Below are 13,851 nucleotides of genomic sequence, written 5' to 3' on the forward strand. Positions count from 1 at the left end.
GCAAGAAGCTGGGGAACGCTACCATGTGCAGAGATGGTGGCTTTCTTCCCCCACAAAGGAGAGGGAGGGAGGGAGGGATATGGGAAGAAGCAACTAGGAACTTGTGGAAAAGTATCCTGTGCAGCACCTGGGGTCCACGCGTGAAGTGAGCCACGTGGTGGGCTTGTGGCATGGAAAGAGAGTCTGACCTGCCTGCAGGGCCTGTCTCCAGGGGCTGGCCCGCAGGTTGTCCCAGCCCACCACTGAGAAGGGAGTGGTCAAAATGCACCCTTGGCTCTGTAAGAACGAGCTTATGACGTGGCCAGGACGACGCAAATGCCGACCTTGACTGTTGATTTTAGTCATCCGTGGGGGCTTGGGCTTCCCAGGTGGCTCAGTGGTAAAGATTCTGCCTGCTAGTACAGGAGACTCAGGTTTGATCCCTGGGTCAGAAAGATCCCCTGGAGTAGGAAACGGCAACCTGCTCCTGTATTCTTGCCTGGAAAATCCTATGGACAGAGGAGCCTGGTAGGCTACAGTCCATGCGGTTGTAAAGAGTTGGACATGACTTAGCAACTGAGCACATGGGGGCTTGGTCTGGGGTCTGACACTGAGAGGGACAAGCCAGGCAGCTTGGAGGGAGGAGGGCAAGGGAAGGCAGAGGAGGGTCTGGACCCCATACCATCATCCTAGACCACGGTGGGGCCTGAGGAGGGGCTGCCAACACTGCCCACTAGCCTGGGCCTGGTCAGTACATGCATGGTTCACCAGGGCGTTCAGCACTGCCCCGCCTGATAAAGCCTCTCACTGCCTCAGTCTGATGCTTTGCCAGGCAGCCCACAACAGCTGGAACCAGCTAAGGGACACAAGACCTCAGAGAAGGTGAACAGTGCTGTCGCCACAGCTGGCCAGGTCAGGGGCCAGCTGCCGGCTGCCTCAGGACAAGAGCCTGACACCCACATAAAGGCCGGTTAGACTGTGGGGCCCGCCGGGGCCAGGGGACTCATCTGAGCACATGTATCAGTGGGAACTCTGTGCCAGGCAAGCCCTTCTACCTCGTCTGCGGCTCCCTCACCTGACCTCTGGGGAGGCGCCTGGTGTGGACAGGCCTGGGGGTGGGAAGGGTGTGTGTGTAGGGGTGCCATGGGGAGTGCAGGGTCCTCACCAGAAAGGACTGGAAGAGCTGGAAGGAGCCGCCAAGCCGCACGTACAGGTTGGACTGCAGCCGCGTGGATGTGCCGTTGAAGGCGTTGGCCACGGCCAGAAAGGCGTAGGGCCCCACCGTGAAGAACTCCCAGTCGTAGGCGCCCGAAGTGGCGATGGTCTGGTTGGCCTCGAAGAGCCGGGTCCCCGGGTTCCACTTGTAGATGACGCTGTCAATGTTATGGTTGTCGCCTGGAGGCCGAGCGACATTGAGGGAGGGAGACAGGCTTCTGCAGCCTCACGCCAGTGCCCTGGGACCAGGGCCCCCTGGACCCTACCCCAGGCCCTGCAGCCAGTCCAGTCCAGCTGGACCCTGATCTCCTGCACCCTTCCTGGGTTCCCAGCCACGTTACCCTTCACGTGACCTTCCTGCCTCTGTGCCCCATGAGAACCTTCAGTGGCCCAGCCTTTGGGGGACTCCAGACCCCTGTGATTATCTACTGTGTTGGAGGTGGGACTCCTCACCCCCTCCGCAGCCTCACCCTTCACTCTGCCTGCCTTCCCCTTCATGCTCACTCCCCCCAGAGATCAGACCTGTGCGGGCTGGAAGCCCTCTCCCCACACTGTGCTCCTTAGGGCCTCCCACTCCCCAACACACACCCCACTGGGCCAGCCTCTCCTGAAACACTTACTGTCCTCAGAGATACCTGGTTCTTGGGGTCCCTCTGCCCATGAGTGGTGGTGGGGTCTCCTCCCTAGCCCCCTACAGAGCTCCCTGGCAGGTGGTAGACTCAGGTAAACTCTGAGCCTTGGAACCTGCAGAGGCTGGAGACACTTGGCAGGGCCAGCTGCCCCCAGGGTCCTGTCCCCCTTGAGTTACAGCACCCGAAAGGGCTTCTGCGGTCACTCAGGGCAGTCACCTGGCCCAGAAGCCAGGTTTCCCAGCCCCTCCTCGGCCTATCCCCACGTACCCATTGCATCTCACAGAGTTTGTGCCCAGAATGGATGGGGGCAGGGACCCCTCCCACCTGAACAGGTGAGAGGGTGCTCAGGTGTGTCCACCTTCCAACGCCACTGTCATACAGCAGAGCCTGAGGATGCGGGCCAGGTGAGGTTTATTATACATTTCTAATGAAATACACTGAATGCTGCAGGCGATCACGCCCCAGTCCAGAGTCAAGGTCACAGCCCCTACCTTCCCGGTGGTTGGCCACGGCCAGGAAGTGCTCGCCGGCCACCTCAAAGGCCTCCCAGTCCCGGGCACTGTGGGTCGGGACCCTCTGGTATGGCGTGAACCTCAGCCTTCTCTGGCTCCACTTGTAAATGACCGAGAACTCCTGACCCTTCTCATTCGGCTCAAAATTAGCCACAGCCAGGAAGACCTGGGGAGAGGAGCAGAACAGGGCTCTCACCATCCGAGTGAGGGGCCAGGCTCTGGGCTTCTTAATGACAGCCCTGGGACACAGGCTGAACCCCGGGACAGAGGCTGAGCCCCGGGACAGAAGACGAGCCCCAGGACAGAGGCCGAGTCCCAGGACAGAGGATGAGCCCCGGGACAGAGGATGAGCCCCAAGACAGAGGCCAAGCCCCGGGACAGAGGCTGAGCCCCGGGACAGAAGATGAGCCCTGGGACAGAGGCCAAGCCCCGGGATAGAGGATGAACCCAGGACACAAGCTGAACCCTGGGACAGAGGCCGAGCCCCGGGACAGAGGCCAAGCCCCGGGACAGAGGCCAAGCCCCGGGACAGAGGCTGAGCCCTAGGACAGAGGATGAGCCCAGGACTGGCAGCCTGGGCAGGCCCCAGGACATGGCACTGACTCCAGATCTTAATTACTCCAAGACCCATAGCCAGGCCTGTGTCTGCCAGCCTATTAGCTGTGTTTCTATCTCCCAAACCCAGGGAAAGCCTTATGCACAGCAATGTTCATCACTCACACAAGGAGGAGAGATCTTATCACCTTGCTGTCAAGAAGCACATGTGTGTCACACACTTGAGGACCATGTGGCAACGCCCTACGTGTGACACAACCCAGAGGCCCAGGTGGCGGGTCATGTGATGTGACAGAAGCCGGAAGCCTAGGGTGAGGGGCTCACTTGCTGTGGCTGAAGCAGCCCCAGGGACCCTCCGTCTACTTAGGGGACCTGACAGATTTTTCTTATTTTTCCGAATTTCCCAATTTTTTGATATATAGTTATTTTTTATTAGGAAAAAGTAAAAATCTTTAAAATGTCATCAACATAAGACCAGAGAGCTAGTCACTCCTTCACCAGGCTGCCCTGGAGTTCAGGACCCTGACAGCCAGCAGGGACCGGAAACAGATTTGTCCTCACTGCATGGGCCTTGGGGGTGGGGTGTGCAGGGCTGGAACTGGGCACACTGGTGACTGGCTTGAGAGCAGGCATGGGAGGGGGCCCAGGGATCCTGCCGTTTGGAGTGGAGGACCAGAAGGAGCTGGGAAGGAAATGCTTATCTCAAGGGTGCAGCCCTCTCAGTCCCACCCTTGGGCTATTGCTCAACACAGTCCTGGTGAAAGGAAGGGGGCTGCCTGCCAGGCTCTCCCATCCAAGGCCTCAGGTCCAGCCCTTACCGTCTCACCTGTCCCCTCCATCAGGACAGCACGTATCCCCCATGTTTATGGGGCCAATAGAGGGAGGCCAAGATGGAGCCCCATTTCCACTACCGTTTAGGTCAGATAAAGAAAGCTGAGCACCAAAGAACTGATGCTTTCGAACTGTGGTGTTGGAGAAGACTCTTGAGAGTCCCTTGGACTGTAAGGAGATCAAACCAGTCCATCCTAAAGGAAATCAGTCCTGAATATTCATTGGAAGGACTGATGCTGAATCTGAAGCTCCAACACTGCGGCCATCTGAAGCAAAGAACTGACTCATTAGAAAAGACCCTGGTTCCAGGAAAGATTGAAGGCAGGAGGAGAAGGGGATGACCGAGGATGAGATGGTTGGATGGCATCACTGACTGGATGGACATGAGTCTGAGCAAGCTCCAGGAGTTGGTGATGGACAGGGAAGCTTGGTGTGCTGCAGTCCATGGGGTAGCAAAGAGTCAGACACGACTGAGCAACTGAACGGAACTGAACTTAGGTCAGATCATCTCAGAGCTTTGAGGAGGCAGTAGCAGGTCTGCATGGAGTGGGGAATGTCTCAGCAGTGGCCTTGTGTCCATTTCGTAGGAAACGGAACAGATGCTCTCAGCCACATTCCAGACCAAGAGACGCAGGTGTGTCTGATTCAAAAGCCATTTAGAACCTGTATGAGGCTCTGAAGCCAGTAGAAATGCCTTTCTCCATAAAACCTATACAAAGTGAAAGTCACTCAGTCATGTCTGACTCTTTGAGACTCCCATGGACTGTAGCCCACCAGGTTCCTCTGTCCATGGAATTCTCCAGGCCAGGATACTGGAGTGGGTTGCCATTCCCTTCTCCAGGAGACCTTCCCAACCCAGGGATTGAACCCAGGTCTCCCACATGGCAGGCGGATTCTTTAACATCTGAGCCACCAGGAAAGCCCAAAATCTACCTAAGGAGCCCCAACCCTTGGACGTTGTGGGTTTTTCCAAGATAGAAACTGACACAGTCGCACACGTGAACTTGCCTTTTTCCCGATGGTGAAGTGTCTCCAGGACTGTGCCTGGTGCGTGGGGATGTCCTGGTATGAAGCAAACTTGCCGTCGGTCCACTTGTAGATGACGGATGTGGTTTTCCGGTTGGCAGTTGCTACAAAGAGCCCAGTCTCAGGGATGACGAAGACCTCGATGCCCAGCGTCTCTGAGTTCGTGAACAGGCTCTGATGCTCCTCCACGTAATCCAGCCTTTCTTTGGCTTGTGATAGAGACATGGAGACCAGTTAAGTCTTCCCAGAACAGAAGCCCTGATGGATGACATCGGGAGTGACCCCAGGGCCCTGGGCCATGACCCTCGGCCTGAGGTCAGGCGAGTGTCCCTAAGCCCTGTGCCACCCTCACCTGGAGGCCCAGCAAAGGAGATTCTGGTCCCTGAATGGGCTTTAGGGCCTGCAGAGCCCCCAGGGACACTTGCTGGATGGAAGTGACATGTCAGGTCCTTACTAGACATTGCACAAGGCTCCAGGCTTCCACAGAAAGCTGTGCCCAAATGTGAACTAGAGAGTAGAGGCCGTGGCTCCTGGACAGCCCCCTGGACAGCCCCCTGCAGCCAGTTCCCACTTCCCAGGGACCCCCACCCTCTGACGGCTCCTCTCCTTACCTCCCTGCCAACAACACTACTCTTGGGTTCTGGGCACCATCACATTCCATCTGACCAGAGAGGGAGGAAAGGGCGAGGACAGTGGATGGGGCACCCTGGAGGAGCCCCATGGTCTACCCTAGCTGGGACCTTCATGAGTCTGCCAGCCCACGAGTCAGGCCCAGAAAGGCGCTTGTTTCCAGGTGAAACACTCAAGCTCGCTGCTCTGTGAGGTTCATTCCCTATTCCTACATAACGCTGGCTCTGAGAAGACACCCTAGGCCCCTGGAGACCTGCACGTCTCACCTGCTAACACGGAGACCCACTCGCTGCCCACGCACAGGTATAGCCCCTTGCGGCTGGCGTCGAACCAGAACTGGGCATCCTCTGCTTTCGTGCACGGAGGCCGGGGTCCCAGCGTCACCTTCATGTCGGTTTCTGGTGGGGGCGACAAATGTCTTGCGGGCATGTGCTCCCCAGAGGGAGGCGGAGTCAAGGGTGTCAGGTGACCCCTGACCTCTGCACTCCTTCCAGGAACCACTCAGGGTCATCAACGAGGCCTCTGGGAAGCAGGGAGACCCGGGAGCCCAGGGCTTGCCCTCGGCATCTGTGCACAGGACCTGGATATGCCCCTGAAGTCCAGCTGCCTGCCCACCAAGTTCTTCCCCAGACCCCAGCTTCTCTGAGAACCCTCAGCAATCATGCTGCCTTGCTCTCTCCTCCATCTGAGACTCACTGGCACAGGTTCAGCTAATTTCTATCCGCTTGGTTCTCAGGCACCTTGACCCCCTCATTCCTGGTCATCACGGCTTCATCCAGGTCCAGCCCTGTCCTAATGATGCCATGTGGCTTCCCTACAGTGACTCCTGAGCTGAGACCTCAGTGACCAGGAGGTGAAATAGAGCATCCTCAACCTCGCCAAGTGCCCGGCAGAGGCCTTGGGGGTCAGACTCCTGCTCAAGGCCCAGAAAACACCCCAGAGGTCATGAGACTCTGGGAATTTGGGGACGCTGGCCCAGGACTGGGTCTAAGGGCTGACTTGCTCAAGGGGCTCCCCTGACTTGTGAAGCAAGGGCTGTGATGCTCTAGAAGGAGTCAGGGTCTCCCTACCTCCCCAGTGGGAGTTGGGGTTGTTGGCGGAGAGAGTTTTGGATTCTCCATGGCAGGGGGTATGGCTTAAATAAAGTCAACACTGACTTTACATTGGGGAGGTCCAAACACAATGAAAGATGCCAGTGCTGGGGACCTTCTAGGCTGAGGGGTCCCAGAAAATAGAACTGAACCTCATGAAGATCAGGGTCCCCACTGGGGGTTGAGGTTTGGTGTCTGTTGGAGAGGGAAGGGGAGAACGGGCCCCAGATGCTGCTCTTGGGGCATAGCAGGTGGCAGATGGGAGTCAGAGAAGGAATTCGTGTCAGCTCAGCCCTGGGTCCCAGGCAGGACGAGTGGTCTGTCGAGGGCACCATCGGGTGGGGCTTAAGCAGGTGGATCTGAGAACGTCATCTGCCTCCCCAGGGAGGGGGTCATCTGCATCAGGCCCCAGCTATCCGTTCGTCCACATGGTAAGCACCCTCCTGTCTTGTGCCTGGGGAACCCGGGGGTGACCAGGCTCTTGGGGTCTACTGTCAGCGTGGGGAGGGGTAGCTTTGGCCTACTAACCATAGGGGTACTTTAGCACCTCGTTGTCTTCCGGCTTCCCTGTGAGGCCACGCAGGATGGCGGGGATGGACAGCACAGCGAGCTCAGGGTTCACGCAGGGGCAAAGCCTCGGGGTGGCATCCGAGCCGGGCAGCAGAACCAGCTGCCTCACCAGGCCCTGCAGAGGGAGGGCCAGGGCACTCAGACCTGCACTGCTGGAGGGCCCAGCGACCCCTGGGCTCAGCCTACCCAGGCCCTGAGGGAGGGGTGGCCAAGAGAGAGGAGTCTGCCGGTAGGTTAGGGGGCACTGGGAGCAGCGGTTGAGAGCTGTGCACGGTTCTAAGGTAATTACACCACGGAACGGGTTCTTCCTGTGGACTGACCTAGAATGACTGGGTGCATTGGTCATTCGTCTGTATGTCCACTTGTCCGTCCATCTGTCCACTTATCTGCTCGTCCATCTATTCATTTCTCTGTTCATCCACCCATCTCTTTGTCCAGTCATCCATTCATCCATCCACCCACCCAATGCCCATTCATTCATCCATCCATCCATTCATCTATCTGTTCACCTAGCTGTCCTCCCATCTGTCCATCCACCATCCATCTTTCTATTACTCTCCATCCATCCATCCATCCAAGCATGCCATTGGTAAATATTCAGATCTCACCTCTTACGCACAAGGCATGGTTCTCAACACTAGACACAGCAAGAAACAAAAGCCCATATCCTCAGTGAGCAAGGTCCCCCCACCAACACTCTAAGGGGGAGACAGGCAGGCAATGACCAAACACACAGCTGGTCTGAAGGAGGTCATGGCTACAAAGACCATCCAGAGAGGGGATGATAGAGCTGGGTGTGGGGGCATCTTCTCAGGGGTGGGCAAGGCCTTCATGGTACAAGGGCACAAGGCAAGGGCCCAAGGTCACTGGAGTGCGCCACAGCAGGACTGGGGACTCACTCCAGGAGGAGGGCACAGCAGATGCAAAGGGCCTACAGGGGAGCTTGCCTGGCTAGCAGGGGTCTCCTCTGAGCCCATATGCTCCCCATTCCCATTTGGCACACACAACTGTTTAATTAGAGCATTGGGGTGCCAGGCCAGTGGTGACAGCCCCCAGGAGCACTGGTGTTGGGAGGGCCTGGTGGGCAGTGCCTCCATCCTTACCGTGAATCGGCCTTTGGTCCTCCTCCGACTGCCAATGAAGAACCGGGCTCCTCGCACAGACAGGGTGGCTGGGAAGGGCATGTCAGCCATTCTGAAAACATTGGAGGGTGGTTTTAGGGCCATGGAAGAGAAGACTCAAGCCCCACTTATGCAGAGAGGACAGCGGGCAGCACCGCGAGGCTGTATCAGTGTCTAGGTGCAGCTGTGACCAGCTCCACCAACTGGGTGCCTTAAACAACAGAAGTGTGTTCCCTCATGGTGCCGGAGGCCAGAAGCTGAGATCAGGGTGTCAGCTGGGTGTGTCCCCTCTTTAGACTGGAGGGGAGCCTCTTTCAGCTCCCGGAGCTCCTGGCTTCTGAGCAAATCGTGTGGCCTCTCGTCTGCTCCTCTTTTCATTGGGTCACCAATCACTGACTCAGGGCTGCCCTCCTCCAGCGTGACCTCAGCTGAGCTCGGTTATCCCTGCAGGAATGCTGTGTCCAAACGATGCCCCATTCCCGGTTCTGGCAGATGTGAAATTTGGGGGACATGCTTTGCCTCAGGACAGGATCTTCTACAAAAGCATGTGCTGCAGAAGTGCTCAGTGGCTCCTCTCCATCTCACAGAGGCCTCCAGTGGCTTCTGTCCACACGGGGTCCCCAGCCTGCCCCCCTCCTCTGAGCCCAGGGCGAAGGGACAGATGGTATCAGAGTTAGAGGGGGTTCACCTTGTTGGTGACCCAGGGGGTGTAGAAAGATGTGGCCGGAGCTGGGACTGAACAATGTTTAGTCTGGAGCATGCCTGGGGTTGTGTCAAAGCTATGAAGATTGTTCTGCACCTTTAACTGGGAGTTTTGCTGACTATTTATTCCCTCACCCCAGAAAAGGAAACTGAGTCAGAGAGGTTAAATGATGGGTTGAAAGTCACAAAGCAAGACCTGCGCCTCAGGACTTCCCTGGCGGTCCAGTGCATACGAACCTGCCTTCCAATGCAGGGGACATGGGTTTGATCCCTGGTCTGAGAACTAAGATCCCACACGCTGTGGGGCAACTAAACCTGTGCAACACAACTACTGAGCCCCAGAACTCTGGAGCCGGGGGACACAACTAGACAGAAGGCCCTGCACCAGGAGGAAAGATCCCCCCTGCTGGGGCAACTGAAACCAGGCAGAGCCAAAAATAAATGCATACATACAGGGGGAAGAAAGCCCTGGGCTGGATCGGGTGCAGCTCCTTTTGGGCTCCTGGTGCCAGAGTTCACCCTGACCTTCCTCTGGGCCTTTAAGCGATGCTACCAACTCTTTAGCAGTGCTTTCACTCGGTCAAGTCCAATCCACACAGCCAGGACGCGGGCAGGCTTCGGCTCTCTTCCCACCCGTGCACCCACCGCTTTTCGAGCTGGGCAGCTCCAGGTCCACCGACAGAGCCTGGCGCTCCTCCTCCAGCCTGACCGCATCCGCCAGGGCTCAGGCCCTAGGCCCGGGTCCATGAGTGCACTGCGAGCTGTCCCGGGGCAGCCACATGGACCGGCTGGCTGTGTGGACCCACCTTGCCAGGCAGCACACAGCCCCACGCGACCCTCTCAGGGTGTCGCAGTACCTACATGTCCACGGCGGGGCCGCAGTCCGTAGTGAGTGAAAAGGAGCCCTCGGACACGGCCAAGACCAGCACGTGCCACTGGCCGTCCACCAGAGCCGGGCTGCGGAAGGACACGCGGGTCTGCCAGGCGCCTGCTCCGTCCTCGCTGAGGAAGAGGAAGTGCAGCTGGGTGGGCGAGTAGCGCAGGCCCAGCAGCAGCGAGTCCCGCTCCTCTGCCACCACCGCCAGCAGGTACTCGTTCTTCTGCAAGAGAGGGGGCGGGGGTGGGACGGGTGAGGTGAGGGGCGGGGCAAGTGAAGTGAGGGGCGGGGCATTGAGAGGCAGGGCAGGTGAGGGGGCGTGGCGGATGAAGGGGCAGGGCAGGTGAGGGGTTGGGGGCGGGCAAGCAAAGGGCCAGGGTGGGTGAAGTGGCAGGTGAGGGAGCAGGTGAGGGGTGGCGGGGGCGGAACAGGTGAGGGAGCGGAGCAGGTAAGGGAGCAGGACAGGTGAAGGGGCAGGGGAGGGGGGCAGGTCGGGGCAGGTGAGGGCCAGAGCCGGGGCTCCAGACTGTAGCGCCCGAGGCAGTAGCCAGAGTCTGATAAAACCAAACCAACTGCTGAGGACAGCTACTGTCAGTGAAACAGAAAACTGCAACTGTTGGCGAGGATGTGGGGAAATTGGAGGCCCTGTGCACTGTTGGTGGGGATGGAAAATGGAGAGGTGGTAATATTAATAAAAAACAGAAAGGAACGTTGGGGTACCTGTGCCTTTTTGAACTGTGGATTTCTCAGTGTATATGCTCTCCAATTAAGAAATTAAAAAAAACAATAAGGAGACTCCTCAAAAAATGTATGTGGAATTAGCATCTGACTCAGCAATTCCACTTTTGGCAGACATCCCAAAGGACCGACAGCAGTATCCGGAAGAGGCAACTGTACACCCCTGTTCTTACCTGCATTACTCTCAATAGTTAAAATATCACAGCAACCAGTGTCTATCAGTGAAGAAACAGATAAGTAAGATGTGGTGCATTCATGCAATGAGATATTACTCAACCTTAAAAAGGAAGTTCTGACATCAGTGTGGATAAACCTTGAGGACATTATGCTGAGTGATGTAAGCCAGTCACAGAAGGACAACTAGTGTGCAATGCACTCATATGAGACCGCTGACAGGGTCAGAGTCAGAGACAGGAAGTGGAGTGGCCACCAGGGACTGCGGGGCGTTGGGGAGCTATTATTCAGTGTCTGTAGGCTGCAGTCCATGGGGTCACTAAGAGTTGGACGTGACTGAGTGACTTCACTTTCACTTTTCACTTTCATGCATTGAAGGACATGGCAACCCACTCCAGTATTCTTGCCTGGAGAATCCCAGGGATGGGGGAGCCTGGTGGGCTGCCGTCTCTGGGGTCGCAGAGTCGGACACGACTGAAGCGACTTAGCAGCAGCAGCAGAGGTCCATTTTGGGGAGGATGAAAAAGGTTCTGGAGGTGAGTGGTGGTGACCACTGCACAACACTGTGACTGTCCTTAATGCCACTGAACCATACACTTAAAAAGGGCTAGAAGGGAAATTCCACTTTACATGTATTTTTCCACTATTTTAAAAACCTCTCACAACCCGCATGATCACCATCTCCAAACACCAGCAACCCCAGCTGAGCATCACTTTCCAGCTTGAACCACAGAGAGACCATACATACTTGACTGTTTGTTAATGCAACTTAGAGTCTGTTCATTTCTAGCCTAAAAATAAAGAAGGCTGAGTGCCGAAGAATTGATGCTTTCATACTGTGGTGCTGGAGAAGACTCTTGAGAGTTCCTTGGACAGCAAGGAGATCAAACCAGTCAATCCTAAAGGATATCAGCCCAGAATATTCATTGGAAGGACTGATGCTGAAGCTGAAGTGCCAATACTTTGGCCACCTGATGTGAAGAGCCGACACACTGGAAAAAGACCCTGGTGATGGGAAAGAATGAGGGCAAGAGGAGAAGGGGGTGACAAAGAATGAGATGGTTGGATGGCATCCCCAACTCAACAAACATGAGTTTGAGCAAACTCTGGGAAATAGTGAAGGACAGGGAAGCCTGGCATGCTGCAATCCATGGAGTCACAAAGAGTCAGACACAACGACTGAACAATTTCTAGCCTAATATCACAAAAAGGTAAAGAATTGAAAGTGATTAAATCTGCATGCTAAGCAGTTATGTAAAATATAGAATATAATCTTTCAGCAAGTCTTTGCCCATGTGAAAGTATGAGTGAAACTTCACGCAAGTATTACACTAAAACAGAAAGCCTTCATGGTCCTCAAGCTTAATTAACACCTAATTTAGTAACATCCATGTGAACAGTTTGGGTCACTTGGCCTCTGGCCACTCTGGCACCAAGGGAACACTCGTGGCCCCTGCGCTTATCTTCCCCTAGAAGGGATCTCCAGGAGCCAGCTCTCAGGAGTGTGTGCCTGAGGGCACAGTGGGACAAAATGGTGGTGGTTGGGGCAAGGCAGGGGTTGGGAAAGACGCTGATGTCACAGCAAGTGCATCCGGGCTGGACAGGCACCTCCACTTCTCCCATGTTCACCTCCCAGGACCACAGGACCTGAGCAACCTGGTCCTTCCCAGAGAGGGCAGGAGCCCCACCCAGTGTGCCTGCCCAGAGGAGTCAGGGCACTGCCCTTCCGGTGGCTTGTCACTCACCCCTAGAAATACTTGCAGCTGGAGAAGACCAGTGTCTGATCAAAACCCTGGATTTACCCTCAGTGAAGGTGAGAGGAAGGGAGCAGTTCAGGTGACGAACTGAGTTTATTTATCCCGGTGCCCAAGGGGATGCACCCAAGGCTGGAAGTCGAGGCCAAGTGACCCAGACAGAGGACCTGGAGGGGCAGGGGGGCAATGACCCAGAGACAGCTGGAGGCGATTCCTGGGAGCTGTGAGGTTGGGGTTCCTGGAGCAGGAGTGAGAGGTCAGTCAGTCAGGACAGTGGAGACATCGGGGACCCTGTCTTGAGTGAGGGCAGCCACCCAGCCCAGGTCAGGACAGAGGGAGGCTGGGAGGACCAAGTCACAGGTGGGACCTGAGGCTGGCTGGCCCTCAAGTGATGTGCCAGGTCAGCAGCAGGGCTCTGGGGCCGAGATGGGGACATAGCAGGCTGGGCGGGAGCATGCAGGCTGGCAGAGGAGGGACACAGAGGAGGCCGGGCGGCAGCAGCTGGACTGGCAGGAGGAAATGGGCACGCAGCAGGCGGGGCGGCACACAGGGCGGCAGAGGAGGGACACGGAGGAGGAGGGTCTGCAGCAGGATGAAGGGGCTGAGCAAGGGGAGGCCTCACAGCACACGGGCCTGCAGCAGACAGGTGTGCAGCAGACGGGCCTGCAGCAGACGGGCTCACAGCAGGCCTGCTGGCAGGGGGAAGAGGTGCAGCAGGAGGGCTGGCAGCTGGACTGCTGGCAACATGAGGAGGTAGAACAGGGAGAGGCCTCACAGCAGACAGGCCTGCAGCAGACAGGCTCACAGCAGGCCTGCTGGCAGGGGGAGGAGGTGCAGCAGGAGGGCTGGCAGCTAGACTGCTGGCAGCATGAGGAGGTTGAGCAGGGGGAGGCCTCACAGCAGACAGGTGTGCAGCAGATGGGCCTGCAGCAGACGGGCTCACAGCAGGCCTGCTGGCAGGGGGAAGAGGTGCAGCAGGAGGGCTGGCAGCTGGACTGCTGGCAACATGAGGAGGTAGAACAGGGAGAGGCCTCACAGCAGACAGGCCTGCAGCAGACAGGCTCACAGCAGGCCTGCTGGCAGGGGGAGGAGGTGCAGCAGGAGGGCTGGCAGCTAGACTGCTGGCAGCACGAGGCTGGGCAGGAGCTGCTGCAGGCTGCCTGGCAGCAGGGGCTGGACTCGCAGCTCACTGGGGCACAGAGGAGGGTCAGGCGGGGGGCCGGGGCGCAGCAGCTGGGGGCACAGCAGGGGGGCTCGCAGCAGCTCTCTGGACAGTCATAGCTCAGGTCGCTGGAGCAGATGGACAGGGTGGAGGCTGCCATGGTGGAGGCGGTGGGGCTGGAGGAGGGTTTGAGTGTGTGTGGGTGTATGAGCTGTGTGTGTGAGGTGCTTGGGGATGCAGGGCTTTTATACCTGGCCCCTGGCTTGTGTTGTCCTCACAGGA

The 13,851-nt window shown here is 57.2% G+C and overlaps 2 protein-coding genes across 2 annotated transcripts in view; both read right to left on the reverse strand.

Moving 5' to 3' along the window:
* Positions 1–13,851, reverse strand: part of TSPEAR (thrombospondin type laminin G domain and EAR repeats) — a 108,940-nt gene that overhangs the window by 13,828 nt on the left and 81,261 nt on the right. The window contains exons 4-10 of the mRNA XM_052645796.1: positions 9,726–9,964; positions 8,145–8,235; positions 7,000–7,156; positions 5,647–5,778; positions 4,733–4,959; positions 2,318–2,504; positions 1,145–1,374 (exon numbers count right to left, since the gene is read on the reverse strand). Of these exons, the coding sequence (XP_052501756.1) occupies positions 1,145–1,374; positions 2,318–2,504; positions 4,733–4,959; positions 5,647–5,778; positions 7,000–7,156; positions 8,145–8,235; positions 9,726–9,964 (1,263 nt within the window). The remainder of the gene's footprint in view (positions 1–1,144; positions 1,375–2,317; positions 2,505–4,732; positions 4,960–5,646; positions 5,779–6,999; positions 7,157–8,144; positions 8,236–9,725; positions 9,965–13,851) is intronic.
* On the reverse strand, positions 12,809–13,729 carry LOC128070002 (keratin-associated protein 10-8-like). Its single transcript, XM_052663332.1, has 3 exons — positions 13,466–13,729; positions 13,254–13,357; positions 12,809–13,070 (listed from the first exon to the last, which is right to left on the reverse strand). Exons 1-3 carry the CDS (start codon positions 13,727–13,729, stop codon positions 12,809–12,811), a joined length of 630 nt encoding a protein of 209 aa, XP_052519292.1.

Source organism: Budorcas taxicolor, chromosome 1 (genome assembly GCF_023091745.1).
Source record: "Budorcas taxicolor isolate Tak-1 chromosome 1, Takin1.1, whole genome shotgun sequence".
In the NCBI taxonomy this organism is placed as follows: Eukaryota; Metazoa; Chordata; class Mammalia; order Artiodactyla; family Bovidae; genus Budorcas; species Budorcas taxicolor.